Source organism: Lagopus leucura, unplaced genomic scaffold (assembly GCF_019238085.1).
Source record: "Lagopus leucura isolate 7727_CA_CO unplaced genomic scaffold, USGS_WTPT01 Super-Scaffold_806, whole genome shotgun sequence".
Taxonomy (NCBI): Eukaryota; Metazoa; Chordata; class Aves; order Galliformes; family Phasianidae; genus Lagopus; species Lagopus leucura.
Genome location: NW_024962260.1, coordinates 3,190,672 through 3,213,359, shown reverse-complemented (window position 1 = coordinate 3,213,359; position 22,688 = coordinate 3,190,672). Strand labels below are relative to the sequence as shown.

The 22,688-nt window shown below is 43.0% G+C and overlaps 2 protein-coding genes across 11 annotated transcripts in view; one reads left to right on the top strand and one right to left on the bottom strand.

Annotated features, from left to right (window-relative positions):
* DAO (D-amino acid oxidase) overlaps positions 1 to 10,276 on the top strand; it is a 16,449-nt gene extending 6,173 nt beyond the window's left edge. For 2 of the 10 annotated variants that reach the window (XM_042865520.1, XM_042865516.1), the window contains one exon: positions 9,965 to 10,276. In XM_042865520.1, coding sequence (XP_042721454.1) covers positions 9,965 to 10,036 — 72 coding nt within the window. In that variant the 3' untranslated portion in view covers positions 10,037 to 10,276. Of the gene's footprint in view, positions 1 to 4,311; positions 6,793 to 7,920; positions 7,955 to 9,618; positions 9,913 to 9,964 lie in introns of those variants that run through there. The other 8 variants (XM_042865511.1, XM_042865519.1, XM_042865512.1 and 5 more) reach the window with 7 other exon arrangements.
* Positions 2,336 to 22,688, bottom strand: LOC122176719 (SV2 related protein). Its single transcript, XM_042865510.1, has 16 exons — positions 22,556 to 22,688; positions 19,613 to 19,773; positions 18,034 to 18,119; positions 17,253 to 17,351; positions 16,619 to 16,690; positions 15,981 to 16,105; positions 13,545 to 13,608; positions 12,208 to 12,333; positions 11,689 to 11,817; positions 10,397 to 10,470; positions 10,001 to 10,077; positions 8,826 to 8,933; positions 7,278 to 7,389; positions 6,609 to 6,690; positions 6,303 to 6,392; positions 2,336 to 5,783 (listed from the first exon to the last, which is right to left on the bottom strand). Exons 1-16 carry the CDS (start codon positions 22,588 to 22,590, stop codon positions 5,577 to 5,579), a joined length of 1,647 nt encoding a protein of 548 aa, XP_042721444.1. The 5' UTR covers positions 22,591 to 22,688; the 3' UTR covers positions 2,336 to 5,576.

Here is a 22,688-nt window from a genome sequence, read left to right as displayed (position 1 = left end):
TTTCCCTCTGCTGCGAAACGTGGCTGGAGGAAGCCTTCGGGCTGTGCTGATCAGAGGAGGCAGGGACACCTCCCAGGAGGGTGACTCTTCTTGGAGAGAGGAGCTGGAGGTGGTCAGTGTCACTTCCAAGGGCCCCAGGCCTGGTTCTAGAGATGAGCTTTGGCCTCTTGTTCTGTGCCACGTGCCTTTCCTGCTGTAAAGATTTCACAAACAGAAAGGTGCTGTGAGGTCAGAAAGCATCAGCCTCGGATCCAAAGTGCCGTACTGGTAAATGAGAGCTGCTGCAGTGCAGCCAAGTTTGTCTCACCTCCTGGGGAGCTGGATTCAACAATCCCATGGCCCCTGCACCCTGTCCAAGGACCTGTTGTGATGCTTACCCAAGAGTGAGCACTCAGTGCTGCAGGAAACAATCCACACACACAAGATCTGCTGCCCCAGACACGTATGAGCCTTGTCTCTGTTTCTGAAGTGCTGTGGAGGTCACTGCCAGCACAGCCCCAGGAGACCTCCCCATGACATGGTTCTCCACTGAACGCTGTGACTGTTCACACTGTGAACTTAGCAAGTTTTACACACTATGAGCAGTGGGAACAACCTGAGCAGCTTTGCTGAGCACATGAGCTCAGTGTTTGCCATTGTACAAACGCAGCAGTAGTTCTCACCATAAGGGCCAGGATTTCTCAGAAGTGCTGCTCTGTCCCCTCTCTTATTTCTCCACCTTTTGCATCCTTGATGCTTGCCTGTGCTGTGACACCTACAGCACCATTGTGTGGAAATAGGAGCTCCTGTCACGTCCAGTCTGTCTGCCAAAGGGTTTCCCACTTCATCTGGCAGCTCACCTGATTTACTGCAGTCACATTCAGAGGCCTGTCATGCAGAAAAGAACAGTGAAAAGAAAATACCCAGAGAAAATTTACCACTGTTGGATGCTAAACCTAATTGTCTGTAGTAGTGCTGGAGTAGGAGCTGTTAGGTGAAGTGGCATCTGCTTGAGTTCACTTATTCCAAATAGCTGAGATATGAAGGACTATATTCTCCTCACACTTGTGCTGGTGTAACTCCAAGCGAAGAAGCAAGCTGACAAAAAGCAGTTGATTCTTCTGATCTCAGAGCCTGTAGGAACAGCTGCCCTGCATGGGTCAGGATGACAAATGCAGCTCTATGTGGCCTCTTAGAAAACAAGCAGAAATGACTGGGTTTTATTTGCAATTTCTATGTTGCTTATTTTCTAAAAGGCTACAATTTAATGTGTGTGCACAATAAAGATCATAGCCAACTACCCTGTGTGATGCTTTTTGTAACAGTACCATGGATTGGACTTCAAATGCTGATTTGACAGCAACATTCCAGCAGATCACCATTCCTTCTCCCAGTGTTTAATGCTACGTGTTTCCTGGATGTTTCCTCCTGCAGAAGGAACAGCTGTCATTTCACTTTCTGAGCAGACAAACAAAGCTGAAATAGTGCAGTGTGAAGCTGTTTGGGTGGCTGCATGTGGCTGCCCGTAGCCCTCAGACCGCTAAGAGCTCACAGACAGAACCACGTGGGGTTCTGCCATTGGGTTCAGCTGGGCTCTGCTTGGAGAGCAGAGCTACAGGAGCAGTATTTTGCACTGCTGGAAGCCGTGGAACACCATGGGGTAGAAGAATCATGGAGAGTTAAGTTCATTTTTTGTGGCAACAGTAAGAGAACCAGGAGGGAGCCTGGACAGCTACTGCAAATGTGTTCTTGACAAGCAAAAAATGTCCTCTCCAGAAGCAGAGTCAGCACAATTCAGGAACTCACAGCGATGGCCTGTGACACAAAACAAACCTGGAAACGCACCAAGTATCAGTAAAGTTATCCTCTGTGAGCCAGCGGCAGCTCTGGCATTTTGGAAAGCAGAATGAGCTTCAGGAATGGCTGAAGATGCCAAAAATTAACGGAAGACACAGAACAAATACTCTCCCAAGTATTGCTGCCACGATGCAAATTCACAGCAGTGAGAGCAGAGCTGCTGCACGCTGAGATGGGAGCACGCTGCGATAGCGGATCATCAGCTGTGGTGGCTCAGATACAAACCTCTTTTTGTTTGTAAATCACTGGGCATCAAAACGCCATTGGAAGAGCAGAGGAATGCAGTCAGAGTTACACAGTTATGTCTTACAGTAATGAGATGAGTAAAGTTTACATGAAGAAGTAAATTAATAGAAGCCTCCCTGTCCTGAAGGCATCCAGTATCTGACCATCATGACAAACCCCACTGAGGCTACTTACCTTTGTAACAGCCCTATGGAACAGCCATTTCTACTGAAAAAACTATTTATTTGTCCAACATAAAATATCTAGTGTGGAATTAAACGATCCAATGTTGCATCAGTAACAGAGGAACAAAAGGATTATTTTACAACAAGCTCCATATACACAAAGTTTTTAAACATTAAAACGTATCCAGCTTAGAAACTGTACATTCAAACACAGGAAAACATTCAATGTTCCTTCTGCAAGCATTTAGGAATACGAAATCATTCCATCAAAGCACACTTGGAGAATTATTTTTCCCACAACAGCTTTGCACATTAATATATTGAACAGATAGCAAAACTCTGAATCCCACAACTCTCTTTGCTCTCAGTTAGAATCCAAAACTATGTCACTTCATTGTTTTCAATGAACTAGCTCTATTCATTCCTTCATCAGTGAAAAATACTCTGTGTGTAAAAGGATCTTTGGAAGCTTATATACATCAATGGTGTTGCCATATTGACCATATGACATGTGGTTATAGGCTGCAGTGTATCAAGCCAAACATCCCTTGGTTTTTCAGTGAGCTGTCTACAGTGTCCTTCCTTTCTTAATAACACACGTGTTGTCAGATACATTCTCAGTTGCAGAATTTGTAAAAAGTGAAAAGCAAAAATGCCCTCAATTTTTAATACAGGTTAACACTGAACTCAACAGCATCCAAAGGCTGTGTGTTACCTACAAGTCTTCACGTGGGCAATATTTTGTTTGAAGTTTACTCGATATCTCTACTTCCCTAAAGCCTCTGAATGCACGTTTTGAAGGCCATTGCAATGCTGTTGAATATTGGCTCAAAAAATAGCAAAGTGCCCTGTGAACATTAACACTGGAAAAGCAGAACTTTAACGAAAAGGCTTTCAATAACAAACCAAGGCAGCAGCCAGGCTGCGAGGTGGCATTCATCCAGCCATGGATTTCATTTCATTCACCCTGACCTCTAAGGTGGGCTCACACCCAGCTGGATTCTCCTATAGGCACTCCAGTTTTGGGGTGTTCACTGAACTGTAAGCATCCAGGAGATGCTTCCATCCTCTGCTGCACCACGTCCATCCCTCGTGCATCCAAGGGAAATGAGTCAGTGCATCTCTGAGGCAGCACTGAGCTACCCCAGTTGCATAGTATATTAGAGAAAGCTATCCAACTACAGCCTGATAAAAGGTGGCAAAAACAAATTACGTGCACTGGTTGTCAGCTCCATGAGAGCCCTGTCTGTTTACTGAGGGCTGACTGGAATTTGAGCTTGCTGGAGACCGAGCACACAGGATAAAGACACAGCAGAGACAAAGATCAGAGATAACCAGACCCACACCAAGCAACAGTCACTGGAACAGACAGTGCATTCCTACATCATCCACCATATCTACAGCAGGATCCCCTGCGAGCTCAGCTGCATTTTCAGACAGCCACAAAAAGAAAAGTGCCTGCTTGCACCCACTGCTCCCAGAATCTCTCACTGCAGCCACCATCAGAAAGCAGTAAGTGAGCAGACAGACATTCTGGTGCCATGTCAAACTCCAGCTTTTCTCAGCAGAAGACACTCAAACATGGAATATCAACAAACTCTTTGGCCTTTTTTAAATTAGTCTGAGTTCCCTCAGTTTCTTGTCTAATTCTCCTTCGACACCATAAACAAACAAACAGCCCAACATGTCTCAGAGCATTACACAGCACTACAGTGCTGCAAATCCCTAAGTGAAAGGTGAACCCAACAGTGTTCATTTGTATTGCACCCAAAAACAGACTCAGCGACCTGTTATTGCCCCACAGAAGAGGGGCTTGGTTCCAGAATACTTAAAATACTTTACTGTGCAAAACTTGTTGCACATTTACCTATGTTTCTGTGAGACAACGGACCACACATAATTAGAAAAAATGTATTGCTTTCCCACAGCCTGTTGATTAGCATCTAGTCCATCTCATTCCACTGGGTCACGTGTTCTATAGTGAGGAATTCAGAAAGCAAACTGAGCCATAGATGCTCAGACAGGTCTCAGTTTCTGTTTGTATTTTCTTGCTGCATATCCACAGGCTCTGAATTCTGACTCCCTGCAAAGACAAATTTCTGACAAACAAGACAAACTTATCCTCACCTGAACTCTGTTGCATTCTCCACCAAGAGCAGGGATCATCAGCCTCCACGGACTGGTTACGTCTGAAGGAATGAAGTTCCTCTTCTCAGGAAGATTGTGGTTTAGCTCTTCCCAGGATTTTTGTTTCTGACACGATGCCAGCTACATTCCTTTGTCACCTGCTTACCACTGCAGTCATGCAATCTGCAGCTATTGAGAAGTCCAGTCCAGCTGTCAGGAGACCAGCTTCTGTTGGGAGACACTCCAAACAGGCACCTTCCAAACTGTTCCATGTAGCCGTTCAGACTGAGGCACCTTCACCAAACATTCTGGGTACACCACTGCAGGAACACACTTAGGCAAATTGAGCAGAAACAGACCTGAGCCCATGCAGAAAACCACAGCGTGCATCTCCATGCACAAAGAGACACCAGCACAGCTGAAGCAGTCTTCACCACGCAACACAGTGCTCAATGTTCCTGGCAATGGTAGAAAAATCAAATTCTGCTCCAAAGCATCAAGAGTTACAGAGTACATACACCTCTCATATGAGATCCCATCTCTGCAGCAAACACCACTCCTCACCAATTCAAACTACCTGCCTCGAGTGGGAGAAGCATTCAGGAAATAGATTCCAAGCAATCTCCCTCACAGTGCCTGTTAATTCTCAAGGAGCAGAACCCGTAAGCAAGGGTATAGTAAGCATTGGTTGGTTTGCTGTTACTGCATTGTTGTTGTTGATGATGGCTAAAAAGTGCAAGGCAGGCATCTAGTTCGTAAAACCTATTTTGTAGTGTATGGAATCCACCATATGCTATACCAAGTACACAATAAATATTAATCTTTTGTTTTTAGGCATCAAGAGTACATTATTTTAATTACAGCTTATACCGAGTGGCATTCAGTTAATTATCTGCTTGACACGGGACATTGTAAGCTGAGTAGCTGACCATGCAAGCACAACAGACTTAAGAAAAACCCTTCCTGCTAAAATTCAAACGACATCTGGATCAAATGCCTTTGAACATGGAAGTGAAGTCTTTATGTGTGTGAGCAAAGAGCAGTAGTGACACAATTTACTGAGGTTCAACCCAAAAGTTCCTGCAGTTTGACACATGACGTTGGCAGTGACAGAATGGTCTGCTTTCTATGCTTCAGAGTTGGCCTTTTTGGGAACTTATCTTGCTTATTTCATCCATTCCTTCAGCAGGATTTCATGTCTCATCACTCCTGTGACCCAGAGTTAGACCTGGTGACTCCTGGGGAATGAGATCCTCTCCCAACCATCTCCTGTCCCCATTCTCTGTGGCTGGACTCCTGTAAGCCACGACCTTTTGTTTCAATGGGCAAGAAGAAGGAAGCCACAGCAGCCAGCAGGCAACATCCACTGTAAACAGCCAGTGTTAAATAGACTGAAGATTCCAACATCACCTGCAGAAAATACAAAATATTACCACCAGGAGGAATTTTAGGGCTGCATACTTTTCTTTCCTCAAAGACTACAGTCATAAGTTTTCTACTTGGCTTTTTGCAGAGCAGCAGTTCCTGACACAGCCTTCTGTGTCCTGTCCCACAGAGCCTGGCTCTCCCAGACCTCCTGCCTAGCATTCCACGTGTGCTGCAGGTTCACATTCCCTAGAACTTGAGGTCTCAAAGGAAAAGCAGCACTGCACAACCCACAGAAACCTGTAAGCTCCTCACAGATCCCATCTCCTAGATGGGTGCCTTCCGAGGAGCCCCCACATCCATCCAGCAGCCTGCTCTGTAGTTATTTATCTCCCATCATAAGACCCTTGAAATAAGAGATGAGCCTGAACTCTCTTCAGGGACTGGGCGACAACTATCCTTCAACATATCACGCACAGACTGACCTTGGTGTGGCCCTTACAGAGAGGAGGCAGGTTCTCCATCACCTTCCTAGGCCATCAGTACTGAGGGAAGGGTTTTTACCTGTGCAATGAATGGTGTTATGAGGGCTCCCACTCTGGCCATTCCACTGCACGTTCCCAGGCCCAAAGCACGTGTGGCTGTTGGGTAAACCTGTGGAGAAAGCACCAGCCCATTAACTCAAGTGAGCAGCTCCCTTCCAACCTCCTTAATCAATGGAAATAGCACTGCAACGAGTTCTGCAAGACAACACTGAGATCATGAACTCACATCTGGGGTTTGGTCCACTGTGAAGAGGTCATAAAAATGACTTTCCCACCACGCTCTCAGTCCCCTTAAATAGTCTCATTACAAAACCAGCCTCCTTACCTCTGGAGTGTAAACATAAGCAGCCTGAAATCCTCCTGAAATAAAAGCTCTTGCAATGAAGAGCAGCACAGTAAGAACATTTCTGTGAGAATAAAAAGGAGAGCAGTGTTTGGGATTGTTCTGTACAATCTGTTTGTTTAACTTGGAGGCACGTGCAATTAAAAAAATGTTAATTTCATTACAACCATTTCTTTTGGTTTTTTTTTTAATGAACCCTTCTTATTTTTTCTGGACCCTTAACACAATAACGATGCCAAACAATCTGCATTCCCACAGTCACATCAGCTTTCTAAGGGTATTCATTCTAACTGACAGCTGTGGACTGCAGAAACAAACAGCCGGTGCCTAAGCTTGTCTAAGTAAGAAAAATATATTCCATGTTATGAATGGTGCTAACAACAAAAAATTGGCACACACAAGAAGGAAGTCAGACTGCAGCTCATCTGTTTAAAACACACGACCCTACATACCAACTGAACCTTTGCAGCTTTGAAAGGTTTCTCATTACACAGTTCCTGTGCTGCGCCCCAAAAGGTTTAAATTCAGAGAGCTCTCCTCTGCCTATTTTGCACTTCCTTGCTCTTCAGCCCCAAAAACCAAACGTTGTCTCCCACCACGATTAAGAAAGAACACAGAGTCAGCACTGGCATTTCACTGTGTTTTACTTACCTTCCAACACACAGAAACAGCAGCAGGCTGCAAAACGAGAAGACAAAAAAGGACAGGGCCATGGTTTTCTTGCGGCCTATGCGATCAATAATCCACAGTGTTACTAACACACCTGTAGAAGGAGGCAAGTTGATTGTTGGGAAGTAAGCACAGGTGGAAGCTGCATCAGCTGGCTTTTCACATAGGCTATGTTAGTTAGATTTGAAAATCTGCTCTCACAGTACTTTGCTGGCAGAGGAATGGAGCAGAGGCATGGAATAGATCGGTGCAATTACTGTTATCACATGCAAAAATACCACTCTGTGTCCCAGCGTGTGAGCTTTGCTCCACATTCACAGTAATCCACCTGCCTGCACGCTCACTGGGGGACACACAGGTGTAGCAGTGAGCAGTCAACTCTGACATCTGCTAAATACTGCTTACTGAGTGCTAAAAATGCCTGCCTTATGTCTAACTGGAATATCTTTTGTTCAGCTTCCAACCACCGTCCCCTACTAATCTTTCTACTGCTTAGACCCAAATATTGTCTAGCCATTGAGTTTTTTTACATGCTGCCATCAAATCACTTCTCACCTGCTCTGTGATAATATAAATGGATCAAGCTCTTTAAGTCTCATATTTTTAAATATTCTCTCTCCTGCAGTTTTTCCAGATCCCTTTAAAAGCAGACGCACAGCAAGAGTGGAGATTATGCCAGTACCAATGTTGCCAGTGTCACATTCAGAGATATCCCAGTTTGTATTTCTTACCCCCTGTCTCAGTATGTGTCAGGACCTGACCAGTCTGTTCAGCTATAGCATCAGTCCAAGACTACGTTCTGTCTTCCATTCACTCACGTCCTTTCCAGACTGTCCTACCTACTCTCATTAGGTAGGGGCTATGCACATTTGCCACAGACTCACAACTTTTCACCTATTAAATGGCTTCTCTTAGATTTCATGTCCCTGAAACTACAATATAGAGCGGTGCAAACATCCCCACTGCTGCCTCACTGCAGTATTTCAAACAGAGTAGTACTGAGAGATCATCTTTTACATCTGAAGAAACACTGGCTATTAAATGCTATCTGGATCATCCCCTGAAAGACTGTCCATTGAAATTCATCTTAAATTGACTGAAAATCACGGCTGTGCTGGACGGAGTGTCCAGCACAGCAAGTCCTCCATTGATTCACTACATCCAGGATCCTTTTAAAATAGTCTTGGATAGTCACTTATGGATAAAAGTTCAAGTGATTCTGCCCCTTTTATTTAATCGTTACTCTTCCTCTGAATGCCTAATATGTTTCTTGGAACAAATCCATAGTAAGACAGGCCATTATAGGTTCACAAAGCAATTACTAGTGATTTGATCTGTGGGGCTGTGAAGGGAGCTACAGCTACTGTGTGTACTGCATGTATCAAACAGTTCAAGCAAGGAGCCCCACTGCTTCTGGAAATACAGTGGCATTAGGCCAAAAGGAGAGCCCACTTTCTGTCATACCAAAGTCCATTCCAATTACACTGAGCTACTGGCAGTGAAAAACTGGAGCTTTTTATCACCGCTTACCTGGGAATTCTGACAGGGTTGTCCAGAGCAGATCAGTGTAGTCTTCCTCTGTCAGATACTCACAGGTCAGGCTGCACTTTGCTTTAATTTCTTTTCTTCTACTGGAAACTGTAGGAGAAAAGAAAAAAAAAAAAACAAAAAACAAAAAACAACTAAACATATTTTAAGTAATCTGCTCTCTGCTCAGCTTCCTTTACTCCTGGTAAAGGAACCATTCTTACTGCTGAAAATAAAGGAAGGGATGTGAAGCAAAGAAATGCTGCTGCACAGAAAGTGTATTCCGAGCAGAAGACACAGCTGGAACTGAACAGCTGATGGTCTTACATGTGGCAGGATGTCTTACATGTGCAACCAGAATGAAAACTCACACCTGAATATCAGCTTTACAAGCTTAGTGATTTCCCAGCCCAGGGCTTATGAAGTGAGCAGAATTAACATTCGTAACACAGGTTTCTCCCTACATAAATTGGGATTTAACCCTTCTTCTGGACTTTGAGAAGACAGAATAATTCCAAGTCCTTGTGGGAAAAAAAACAAAACAGTATTTTTAAGGACTGCGCTGTTGTGGAAGCTCTGATTCCGTGTCTTTCCCCAATGCTGCCCATCCCCTTCCATAGTTTTCAAACTACCAGACAGTTTTGACTAATCTCAAACGTTCTGAATAAAGCCATGCCTCCCCTGGGGAATCCAACTTCTTAAGCCTCTTCTTGATGCAGTCAAAGCTTTTTTTTATACATAAAAACCTGCAACAGAAAGGGCGTTGCTTTCCCTGCATTATCTTTTTTCTCCACAGGTCTTCACATCTTAAGGACCTGGGAGCTCCACGGGAGCAGCAGTTTTCTCTATCTCAGAACCAATTAGGCCTGTCAAATCTAGCAGCTTACATTTATTCAATCGTTCTTTACTCAAGAAGAACAGACACATTTCCTAAAAGCTCTCCTTTGAAGGTTGTCTTGCTGTGTTACATTTGGGGCTCACAGACACTGCAGGACCTCTCTGCATTGTGTGGGAAACAAGGCAATGTCTGCCAATAGCGTTTAGTAAAAAGGAGATGCCTTAAAATTCAGGCTGGCAACCACGGTCCTTTCCAAACTAACTGCTGAAAGTCATCAAATAAAAGATATTCCATTACTTTACAGGGATTATTGAAAAAGAAGAGATGGTCTAGTACTCACTGCTGCAGACATCTCCTGCTTGGAAGAACTCTGTAGTTAATAAAACTAACCCATAGTATGAAAAAGCATTGGAAAACCTGCAGGGATGAAAAGAAGAGAGGAAATCTCAGCTGACCACACCTATGATAAACAACAGGAACCACAACCAAACCCACTGTGTGAGGACTTCCACCAAGTGCCACCTCAAAGCCATTTCCTATCAGCAGTTAGGAAAGGAAGGGGCAATTGGATCAAGAATGCTAATGACTGAGTGGTTTAATAAATTACAAATCAATGCAGTTTGGGCTTTTTTTCATGAGGAGGAGGAAGTTGCTGTATTTTAGTGATACTGTTAATCACCTCAATTAAAATCCATTAGAATAGTGCTGGCGCTGAACCATTTATATGTTCTCTTACCATATAAACCAGAGTAACAACGTGGTCCATCTAAAATGGGGTGTAAAAAGGTCCCTCATTTTTCCTCGGTCTTCCTGTTGAAAACAAATGTAAGTCAGAGAATCAGGGAGGTCACAGGTCCCAGACTGAAGGAAGTACAGTGGCAAGGGATAACAATATACAGTACGATGTACTTGGGCAAGTTCAGTTTGAATCTGGGACTCTTCAGGTTGGAGGAGCCACAACAAAGTAAAGAATTCCTCTGCCAAGTGGAATTCCCTGGGAGCACAGCATTCTCAGAGCAGTTCACGCACATGGCGCAGTGCTGCTTCATGAGGAAGGTGAGAATCTGAGTAAGGAGGGGCTGGAAAGTGGAACAGCAGAACTTTGCCAGTGCACAGCTAGCATAGGGTTCATGTGGCCTTCAGTCAGCTCTGCTGAATTAGCACAGCCCATTGAGACCCAGGGCAAGGTGCCAAGGAACTACAAGCAGCCTACCAGCAAGCAGACCTCTTTTCAACAGAGTGTTTCTAAAACAGAGTGGCAGACACAGCTCATAAACCTGTGGTTAAGGAAAAGTGCTTTCCCACCCCACCCTAAAAACAGAATCTTCCAAAACTTGCAGAGCATTCCTGCACAGCCCATCATCATTGCCCTGACTGAACCAAGTATTGGTGAAAGGCGCAAGAGCTCCAGTCCTCACCCATCTGGGCTGCAGAAAACTGAGCTTGTATCTCCAATTATTAAGGCCATTTCTAAAAATCTCCTGCTTAATTCTACAATTTTGCTGCTGTTTGAACCTGCAGGTTTGCCTCTGCTGTTCCTGCTAGCTTCGTAACATTTTTTATCGGTGAAAGTCTGCTCTGTGTTCTGTAAACGTAGAGCCAATTTATATGTTGACAGGGATGCTGAAAAGTTGGCCATGTAACACTAAAGTGAAAAGAAATCCAATGTAATTCATGCAGTAGCATACAGTTCAGAAGTAACAACCTGAATTGCTCCATGCAATAGGACTGAATTGGAGCTTGTAGCATTCCAGCTCCACAAGACCAGGATTAAATTCAAGAGATGCACCTAGAGAGTCTGATTCCACCTCATCCCATGAGTTCAGATCCTGGGAGATGTGATATTCTTCAAAAATAGGGTCTTTCTCACTGTGGTTTGGGCATATATGATCATCTCTCATTTTCGGTTAGTGGTTGAGACGTTAAAATTAAAGTTAACACGGATTATTTGCTTACATAAATCCCTATGCCTGCAGTACAGTTTCACTGTTATCCCGAGTGATTAATGTGTCAGTTACCCATACATACCTGCCTGGAAATAATTAATTTTCCTAGAGGCATCGGAGCTCCGTTTTCTGTTGCTATCCGCTTCAAAGTAGCAATTGCTTTTTCTTGATTTCCAGATAATACATCATACCTTGCACTTTCTGGCAGCCACTATGAGAGCAAAGCAGATCATATGCATAATGATGTCAAAAACACAGCAACCAACAAACTGCAGACTTTATTGGTGAGCTTACAGTGGGAAATCTAACATAAGACATGACCACAGAACCGGTCTTTAACAAAGGAGAAAATCCCCTTTGTGTCAAATGTCAAGTTCCTCTCTAGGCTTTGAGAAACTGCCAAACAGCTTTTTTTTGCCATAAAGTCAGAACTCCAGAACTCTGTTGTCTCTTTCCTATTCTCAAGAAATGTTGAGCATTTTTGCAGGATCTTGACATTATCCTTTCTCAGTGGGGAAGGCAAAGCATCCCGAGCAGACAACAAGATGCTTTAGGCATTCCAGAATTTGCATTTTTAAACACATTTTAAGAGAATACCTACAAAACATAGGACAGCGAAGAGCAAAAGTGGGAGGGCAGAAAGAATGAGAAGCCACCGCCAGCCAAGAGTGGGCATCACCAGCACTGCTAGGAGCACTTCAAACACAGTTCCAATGGCCCAAAAGACCTGCCAAAGGGAAAAGAAACAGTCACAGATGAGAATGCTATTAAGCATTCTTTGAAACATTCAGAAATGTGCTCTCCAGGGACAGCTGAGAGAGAAATGCCAGAGACATTTCAAATATACACCACTGCATGCAAACAGAAATCCAGAGATGTACTGGGGATCTGTGTACATGTTGCAGAAGCTCAGCTCTGAAAAGCTAATGTCAGCTTTCTTTTGACACTCCTGTTTAACCAGAGGCAGCTTCTTATAAGGAACAGACTCATCACATTCTGCTTCTTAAGCAAAATGACTACTACCATCTATGCATGGGTATTGTACCCACCTAACACTGCCACATTTACTGTATTTGTCTTCCTTTGCAAAACCAATCTAGCCAAGGCACACAGAGTTTGTCCTATAAGTGAAAGAAGGAATTGACACCTTCCTAGCAAATAATGGAGCTGGTAACCTGTTGCATGTCCTAGCCATGCAGGATTATTCTCCTCTGGATTATGAACCCGTAAAAGGATAATCTTCTTTTTCTTGACAGCTCACTCTTTAATGCTCAGAATATATTTCTTACCCACTATTGCTCTGAGGTAGCCAAACTGTGGCAGAACAAAAATGACACAGAAGGCAGTGATTCATCTGCTGAACTCTATTTACAAAAACTTAAGCAACTGAAAGTAGGACTAGCCAGCAGTTATCTTGGGAAACTGAGTAATTGAGAAGCTGTTTCAGTGTAGTGAGGTTTGCCACGAGGATGCTCCTTCCAAAAGGACCACGTCAGACAAGTAACAGCACTGCTCTCTGCTTAACTGTCTTCTACTGGCACACTTCAATTCAAGGGCTGCAAATTTTGCTTTTGAAGTATTTATAAGGCAAAATTCCTCTCTGTGTGACTTTGATACATTTGGATTGAATCTGGAGAGCTGAATTTAGCCTTGCACTTACTGTACAGTCACCTCTTCGTTATCCATTACTGAGCTGTACATCAATTTCACTGCAGCGTTAGGTCACCAGAGGGATCTCTGCATGCTGCCTTCAGAAATGCTGCATACTTGGCACTGTTCTGGGACCACTGGCCTCAGTGCTGGAGAACTCCATGCTAACTTAACTGTCCAGACCTGACTGCTGCCATGTCTGACATTATTAATCAATAGAGCTGAATGGTTGCAACCAACAGCAGAATTTGTCCCCTGTGGACCAGCACACATAGCTACACTGCTCACCTCTATTAATAAAATGCATTTTGCTCTGGCTTTCATTGGAAGGAATTCGGCATATAAGGTTACCCTGTAAGAGTGAACATTGAGAAAAACATCATGTTAGCACACTGAGAGATGTCAGACACTGTGCTTGCCTTTTATTAACATTGCCAAAACCACAGGAGTAACAAAAACCCTTCCTAGTCTTCAGAGGCAGGGAGGTGTGCACACTGGTTCAGACTTTGCTGAACCACTCACTCTATTTTAGTTCATCACTGCAAGAGAAGGCAGAATTTGCTCTGCTCACGTGGCTTATAGTTGTTAGCTAAATGTAACAGTTCTTGCTGCACAAGTTTGCTTAACACTGCTTTGATCTGGGACAGGCATGATGTCTGCATTTTCAGCATGGTCTATCAGCAGTCCATGCAAACTCTTGCTAGTTAAGTTCTTACTTACACCTGGCTCAGAGAACATCACATTGGCCTACTCTGCCAGGTTTCAACTTTCTAAGACATAATTATTTTCAAGATCTGATTGTGCTATTGGTATAACATAATTCCCATTCTTTTGCAATGAGGAATCAAAAAGAAATTGTCTAACTTTGCAGAACTGCCATTCCACGATTGTGCCAACAGTATGGCTTCTGCGTGGACAGAAGGCAGAACCAAAGGGGCAGCAGACAGCCAAGGCTCTCTTGTCGTCTTCAGTCTGCTAAGACTCTTGGCTCCTACTCTCTTTGGACTCCACTGGCTCATCCTCAGCTTTGAAAGAATACAATATCTTTGAAAGACTGGATGTTGCAATATGAGTGAACAATCATACTTATGGTGACATACTGTCTCACAGGAGATTCCAAGAGGCCTCAGGTGCAGGTCCAACATACGCAGAGGGAAAGGGACATCTGCTATAGTTAGTTGATTTATTACTGCTGGGTGTATTCCTTTTAGCAGCACGTTTCATACAAATCTTTCTCCCATACCAACTATAGAATACAACAATATAATTATAAAGATGCCAGTGTTATTTCCCTGAAATACAGCTACTCGTAGCCAAAGTAATAGTGTCTACTTAATACTAGGAAGGAGCTATTTCTCATGCCAGATATATATTAATTCTTTTTATCAAAGGTATTGCTGTTATAGTTGGAGCAAGAAGCAGACTCAGCAGCAATGGAATCCACTCTGAGCTCTGTAACCAGCTCCTCTTTGTCCCTCATTAAGTCATGCAGCCCTTATGCTTTATCCACCTCTCTGCAAAGTGGTATTAGCTGAGCTGTAACTGTTCCACTGGGGCTCTGTGGAACACCATTAATATGAGTTTGCAGTATGAGGCATTATTAATTCTGATGCTTCGTCTTTGTTGTTCTCCTGCCTCATTCCAGTTGTGCTCAGTTGGAACTGCATGGCAGAAAATGCCTCACTGCTGCTCAATACACAGCAGGATAAGAACTTTCAATTTTACATGCATGTTGTGCTTGTGTGCAGCTTCTAACAGGGAGCAGATGAGCAGTAAGAGAAAATTAATAAAACTGTGAAGCTCCATCTCAGCTCTGAATCTTTTATCTGGGAATGGTAATAGAAAAGACAGGATATTGACTTGCCTTGTCAAGAAGTCTAAGAGCCATCAATCAAAGTTAGGCTCTGATTACTCTGAAATAGCACCTCCACGGGGCAAAATATCAATTATTAATAAGGATGAAAGACTACATGGAGAAAGACTAGATATACTCATCCCTTTCCATTTATAATTAAAAGCCAAGAACAGATTTATTTATTAAAATGGAAAATTTAGAGATCCTCCTCTTCAGAATGGAATGATACAGTCCTAGAGAAATATCCTGACACTACCTTCGTACCAGAAAGTGTCTGAGCCACAAAGACATCTGAACTGCTCCAGGTTTGGGCTACGTGACTTTGGAACTCCAGATCAGGTTCCGATGTAAAAGTTGAGGCTCTGATTGAACAATATTTTAGAGCTTTACAAAGCAGCAGCAGTCGAGGCTTCACTCCACCTCTAACTGCTAGTGTTTAGATCATCATCTATCTTGCAACAAGTCCATGTCATCCCTTACTGACCACTCCCAGCACAATTTGTTAATGCAGTGTTTGGGCACGGCTACAGAATGCTGTCTATTGCATTTAATCCACTGCTAGCTGGGCTGTTTTGGGCCTCTCCTTTTCACCTGAGGGAATGAGAGGAACTTAATAGGACTCAAGGCATACAACATATTACATTTAAGTACCTAGCTTTTGCACATAGAGGTCACTGTAGGCTGATAGATCACCTTAGTGATCTATTAGATATCTTCAAAGGCTTATCAGAATTTAATATATTAGTTCCAAAAAACTAAAAGGAAAGTGGGCTTGGGATAACTAAACTGAGGGAAGTCTTCAATTTGACATAAGCATTAAAAAGAAAGTAACACGAAGATAGAAAAGAGACTTGTGAATATTTACTTACGACTGAGGCACTCCTCCAATCCCAAAGCCCACCAGGCCCCTCAGCACCAAGATCCAGCTGTATATCGGCGCAAAACCGCTGAGGATCCCATAATACAGAGTCCATAACACACTAATCTTCAGGCCCTGCATTTAACAAACAAGCAAGGGAAAAATAAAGTCTCTCCTGTAACACAACATGAACAACATGTAAACTAGAGCTTCACAGCCAGAAAGTTCAAGTGTTACTTCTTTAAGTCCAACAGCTGAAGGTTTCCTAAAGGCGAGTCTAAGGTGGCACGGCTGTTACCAGGACACTAACACCACCAGTAGGTGATGAGTTTATCAACCCGTTCACACAGTGAGCAGAGAGTTCCTCCATCTGTACAAGGATTCGCTGTACTGCACCCAGAATTTCCCAGAGGCTTTCACAACAACAAAATGCTTCACGCCACCCGGCTCTTATTTTTCTCACTTCTTATTTTCTGCTTTAGTCTCCCAGACTTCTCTCCTTTTATTTCATGGCAGGTCGCTTCTGGCTCTCCTTAATTCTGCTTAACTCTACATACATACGAGCTGTGACACCTGTAAACATCACTCACTAAAATATGCACACTGCTGCACTACTTCCATATGTTCCAGTAGGAGCTGAGCACTTACTGTTTTTCTCCCATACTGATCTGAAATGTTTCCCCAGAGGGTGGAGCTGGACATCATTCCCACAAACACTACCTAGGAAACACCAGAAAAAAAGTCTCCTCCTTAACAACAAGACAAGTGACAATTCCCATTCGACAGCAAAGAAAACAATTTCAAATGAAACTTGAAAACTTCAGCACTAACAGCAGACCAAAATTTTCACGTGTTCTGGGTTCCTCTGCAGTAAAGACTATTAAAGGCAATTATTCATACAGTGAGATTATTCAAAATGCACTCCAGCCCTACTTTACATCTGTTGAGATGATAGGGAGTTTGTTGTCCAGGAATTGGGGTGAATTTCAGCAGACTGAATCTCTGCAAGGCTACTTGTCTTCAGAGAAGAATGAAATCTTGCCCATTTAAAATAATGGCAATTATTCTGAGTCAATTCATATATTTTCCTGGAAATTACATGAAACAATGAAGTTAAAGCTTGCAAATTTTCCTCATTTCTCACTGAGTTTCCCTTCTTCAAGCTCTGGCTTTTAAGAAAGGCCATGAACAGATTTAACTGTGGAATATAAAGCATAATGTCTGAATAACAGTGAGTGGAAAAACCTTACAGAACACAGGAGCTGTCAGTTATTTTTCCTACCGATGTGAGCAATGCAACCTGCCAGCTTGGTAATCGCCACTCACAATGAAGCTGAGGAGCTAGGATACTTAAAATCATCATTTCCATAGCATCTGCCATCTAGAAAGGTGAGAAAGAAACAAAAATAAAGAACTGCCTGTAAATTAGATTGATGTAACAGTCATTAATCCTCCTTCTTGAAGCTAACTTTGCTTCTTCTCTTGACATTTCTCCTCTGTAAGTGAAACAAAACACTTGTGCTTGCAAGGTACTGGGGGTGTCCACAGTAAACAAGGGCTCCAGACATCATTACCCAAAAATAGACCACTGTGGATGTAACATACAGTGCTTCAGAAATAGCAGAAAAGTGAAAGCAAAGTCTGTCTTCCTGTTCTTGATATCAAAGTTTAAAACTAGAAGCACTGAATTGGTGTTCATCTGAAGCAGACATTACAATAATATTGAGTAATACAGCAAAGAGAGAATGTAACTGATGGGATAAATGTGGTGAAATCACCGAATGAAAACTGAGATCTGTAGGAATAGGATTGTACCCTTTGCATCTGAAATAAGTATTTTAAGTAGAGAATTTCAGCAAGAGAGAAATCAATCAGTTATTCTTTACCTCCACACAACAAGTTTGAGTCCAGCTGTCACTCTAGAATTTCAGGCAAAATTCTTCCTCCATTGCATTTTTATCTGTTTAGAGACTTTTTGTCTACAGAGAATGGCTACAGAATTTGAAATCACTGGGATTCTGTAACGGGTGACCATGCAATTCATCTTGCTAACAATTACTTGCCCATGCTAATCCTGTAATAACAGAGAGCTTCCACTGGAACTTCCCAAATCCAATGGCTTCCACCGCATCTTCCACCATGAAAGTATCTAGAAAGAAAACAATCTGAGTGCAGAAATGTGCTCCTCTCCTCGTGACATGCATCCCTTGATGCAGCATTTTCTGCCAGTGTAACTATGCATTAACTGGGTAATCTGCTTAGATTTACAACAACGACCAGAGGGCCACTTTGCTTTTATACAGCTCCTACCCAAGAACATCTCCATGCTTTTCAGAAATTGTCTTAGAGCCAAAACAATTCTAAATATTTATAAAACATTTTCTTGACAAAGAAATAAATCAGAGTCACACCAATGACTTCAGTGCATTCTCAGCCTGCTACTCCTTGGAGACCCCACCAGCCACTGACTTACAATTTCCTTTGGTGAGAGGTATATATAACAGCACAGAGCAATACTATACAGGGGCTGGAAAATGCAGAAGGATATTTTATTGAACTGAAAGTCAAACTGTAATTATTTGAATGAAGAATTTGTCCAGGACATCTGTATCTTAATACAGTTCTGTTAAAAATGCTGAGGGTTCTTGTTTCATTACCTCGTTATTTTGTGCCATCTGAACAAGCAATGATATCTCAAATTCCTTTGCTCAAACAGAAAATGAGAAGTGCAACCAAAATATCTTTTGATCTTCCATTTGTTTAAAACAGTTTAAGTCTCCAGGCTTTAACACTTCCAGCTCTTAATGAAATACATTTGCCACAGAAAAGCTTTATCTAACTAAGAGTTGGACATTCTCACAGAACAGAAGATCAAAAAGAAATCAAAACCAAACCAAAATGAAAGCAAACAAAAACTAAGTGATAAAACAGAAATGTCGTGGGACCCCAATCTGTGACTGCAGCACTGAAGCTCAGCATGCTGGCATGTTGCATCGCTTCCACTTTTTTGGGTGACATGCCAACTGAACCTGCCTGCAGATTTGCACTGATGCAGTAAGTCTTTCAAGAAACTCATCCACTTCACGCCATTCCGGCTCCTCCTGCATCAATATGTTAATAAATGAGTCCCTGGGAAAACAGCTGTTCTACAGAACTTCAGTATGTTTTGTGCTAAGACACAATTAGCACTTCTCACATCTTCCTTCAGGACAGCCTGCTCTTTTCTCTCAGGCAGAAAGCAGAGGCTGGGATATGAGTGCATTCTGTGTCCCTCTTGTCCTCTAGGTGAGTGGCAGACAGGAGCACTGCAGAGGCTTCGTGCTCAGCCCTAAAGGAGAGCCAGGTGTAACTGTTCCAGTAAACGTGGTGATATTTAGGAGTACTGATCAGTTGTAAAGGAAACTTAGCCAAACTGCCTACTTGAAATGGGTGCTGACAACTGGATCCCCCCATCAGATGAAACACACAAAGAAATCCTCAGGGGACAATGTAACTAAATCCCATGTTCAGGTGTGTTGCCTATGTTGCTGTTTTCTTTTTTGATCTGGAGATCTCTAACTTCTCTAAACCCAATGCACTTATCCTGGCTGAAATGAAGAGGCCACGGCTTTTTCCTTGAAGGGAAACAAGAAACCTGCTCACCATCAGTTGGGTTGGCAAATTCTTTTGGCACTGCAGCTCCATCCTCCAGCTCGATAGCCTCTAGCTCTGTCCGAACGCCCTCAATCTGAATTTCATGCTCTCCTGAAATGGCATCCTCCTCTGACCTTGAACTTTCTCCAGTGCGGCGAAACTTGACTACCCTAAGAAAAGAGAAATGAGGATGAATGCTTTGGTGGATGTCTTGTGGATTGCTGTGTTCAGTTAGTCTTGAGAAGCTATCTGGTCAAAGAGGCGATGGGCTGATCTCTGCAGTGAGGCCAGGGAGAGAACAGGACATGAAAAGAGAACTGCTGAACTGATCCAACTTTCATGACTTACTTAACAGCGACTTTCTGCAAGGCTTCACATAACAAGGAGGAGCTCCACCTGCCATCATTGAACTTTCATGTGATGAAACAGAGATTTTAGAACAGGTCTAACATAGCTAGTGTAACACCTCAGTCCTCCTTCAGTCTACCCCAACATCAGTGGAACTTTTCACCTTGGTAACTGACAATTTCTTGGACTTCAGTGAAGCTTTTTGTTGTTGTTGTTGGAAATAGATTAAATTATTCTTGCTGCTACCTTTGACTTCTGGTACTTAAACATTTTAATTCTATGATAAAGATGAACAGAAAGTCCCTTGAACTTCAGCTAAAATCCTCCGCTTTAAAGGTTGCCAAAACTAAGCTAGCAGCATCCTTGCCAGATGCATCTGCAGCAAACTGACATGCATGCATGACATTTCTAAAGGTGACCTGAAAGACTTTATGTATTTGGCAATCTTATTTTGTCTTACAAGTGCTGATGGTGCAATCCATACGAATGTAAGGGCAAAATGACAGGCAATCTACACAACTGCTGCAAATGGCTTCTGGTCTAATAAGAGGATGGAAGAATTAAAACCTCGGTCTCCCATGGGTTGTCTACAACTGAAGGAGTCCTGGCTGCAATGAACCACCCAGTCCAGCTCAGGATTTCTCTGTGGTAGAACCATAAAGCAAAGGGATCCAAAACACTTTCCAGTTTCACAGTCCTGGCACATAATACAGCTGACCACATCCCAGCTGGGGAATTGCACGCACTCACTGATGATATTCTGGCAACAATCTGGAGAGAGAGAGGTACAGTCATCATTTTGTGAGGCTGTCACACACAAGCAGTTGGCTGTGAGATGTTTTGGGACTGCTTCTCATGTTCATAGAAACAGGACAACTGGAGAGATGCATGGGGTAAATAGTTATGGGAATACTGGGATTAAAAACGTCCCTGAAGATATAATCCTCATACAGTCTACAACATGCAAAGTCTTAGCACTCACTGATGTTGCACGCCTGTAAGATGATTTATTTATTTTTATTACAAAGGGCAATTAATAGGAGAATGCCATTCATGTTGTACTTGCAAAAGCTCTGCAAGCAGCTGGTTTAACTATACAGAAAGTAAACTAGATTTGCAATTTCTTGTCATTAAAAAAAAGGACTATTACCATAATTTCAGTAACCCCAAAGCCCGAAGCAAAACTCATTGAAGGATTTTGGGAGCTACAAAAAGCCACTGCTCCACGGGGTTATGACTGAATATCATTCATACCAACTATACTTGTAATAGACCACGTTTCAGCAAGCTACAAGCCACGTTTCTTATACTAAGAAAAGCCTTTCCAATGTGAAAGACCACAAAACCCAAGTATTACTTCTGTTTCATACTGTATAGCTCAAGTGGGCTTTTGGAACGGAGCATTTTGGGGAGTTCCAGGTGCTATACAAAGGCACACTGATTGATCTGAAAATCATAAACTCCCCAGTGGCAATCCAAGTACAGAGCTCACATTCCTCATCACAAAGAATCAAAGAAAATGCTTTTCATTTGAGAACACACGAAGCAAATTGACACAAATGAAGAACAACACGCAGTGCCACTGGCCATCCCACACTCTCAGAGAGCTGCATTTGTTTGCAAGATCCCACAGTACTGAATAAGTCTAATTATACCTGCATTGAAAAGTACTTCAGGACATTTATGCCCTCTGTGCTGAGTTTTCTAAAACAAAGAGACTGGGGAAAATGGCCTAATGTAAATGATGGATCATTATTTTTACTTTTAAGGTGATTACAGCTGAGCTGAGCACTTGAAAATACCTGGAGCTCACATCCACCTCCTCAGCTTATTAGAAGTGTTATTGGACAGGTTGCTCTGTCATTGAGACGAGCTCATTAATATTGAAAATCAACTTTAAGCATTTATTCCCCGCCTTGCAGAGTGAATGATTTCCAAACAGGAATATATTTCAAACCACGTGATAATGGAGCAACTGGAAGAAACGCATTTATTTGCAAAGCCAACATTTTGCAGCCGTGAACAGGAAAGGAAATCTTGCCGTTAAAATCCTTCTCTCACCTTTTTGCACACATCCAACAACCACATCCCAACAGTTTGTTATGAACAGCAGCGTTCTCCCTGTGCAGCACTGTGTGCTTTACTGCAACATGCACTTAGCAAATATTAACGACACTCAATGCAAACACACCTTGGCAAAAAGAGGTTGTGATCTGCCATCGGCTCAAAGCAGGAAGCTGAGGAAGATGCCTTCCTTAGCCCAACGTTATTTACAGATGCAATGCACCTTGCAAATGCAATAGGAGCATTTCCTCTCAGAACATTTTTTTGGCACTTCCGCGGTTTTGTTCCAGCCCTCCTTATTTCCACCACCACCAGGTTCATGCAAAAACATAAACGCATCGGATTTATGTAACAGCCGAATCCCTGCATGCCCCCAGGATGCTGAAGCCAGGCAGCTGCACAAGGAAAATGGCCTGCTTCCCGGGGCCTGAGACACTTCCTAAAAGCAATTCTCTTAAAAATCGCCAGGATGTACAACATCCCTGCAGCCCGTTTAGAAGAAACCCTGCGCATCCTCGCTCCCCTACCGTTGCTACTTACGGCAGCTGTCTCAGCTGGAATAAATCATCCTCCATTGCCAGGCTGCGTCTGGAGGAGCTGCTCTCATCGCTCTCGCATGGCGGGGATGGATGCAGCTGTAGCAAAGCGGGCACGGGCGGACGGAGGGCTCTGG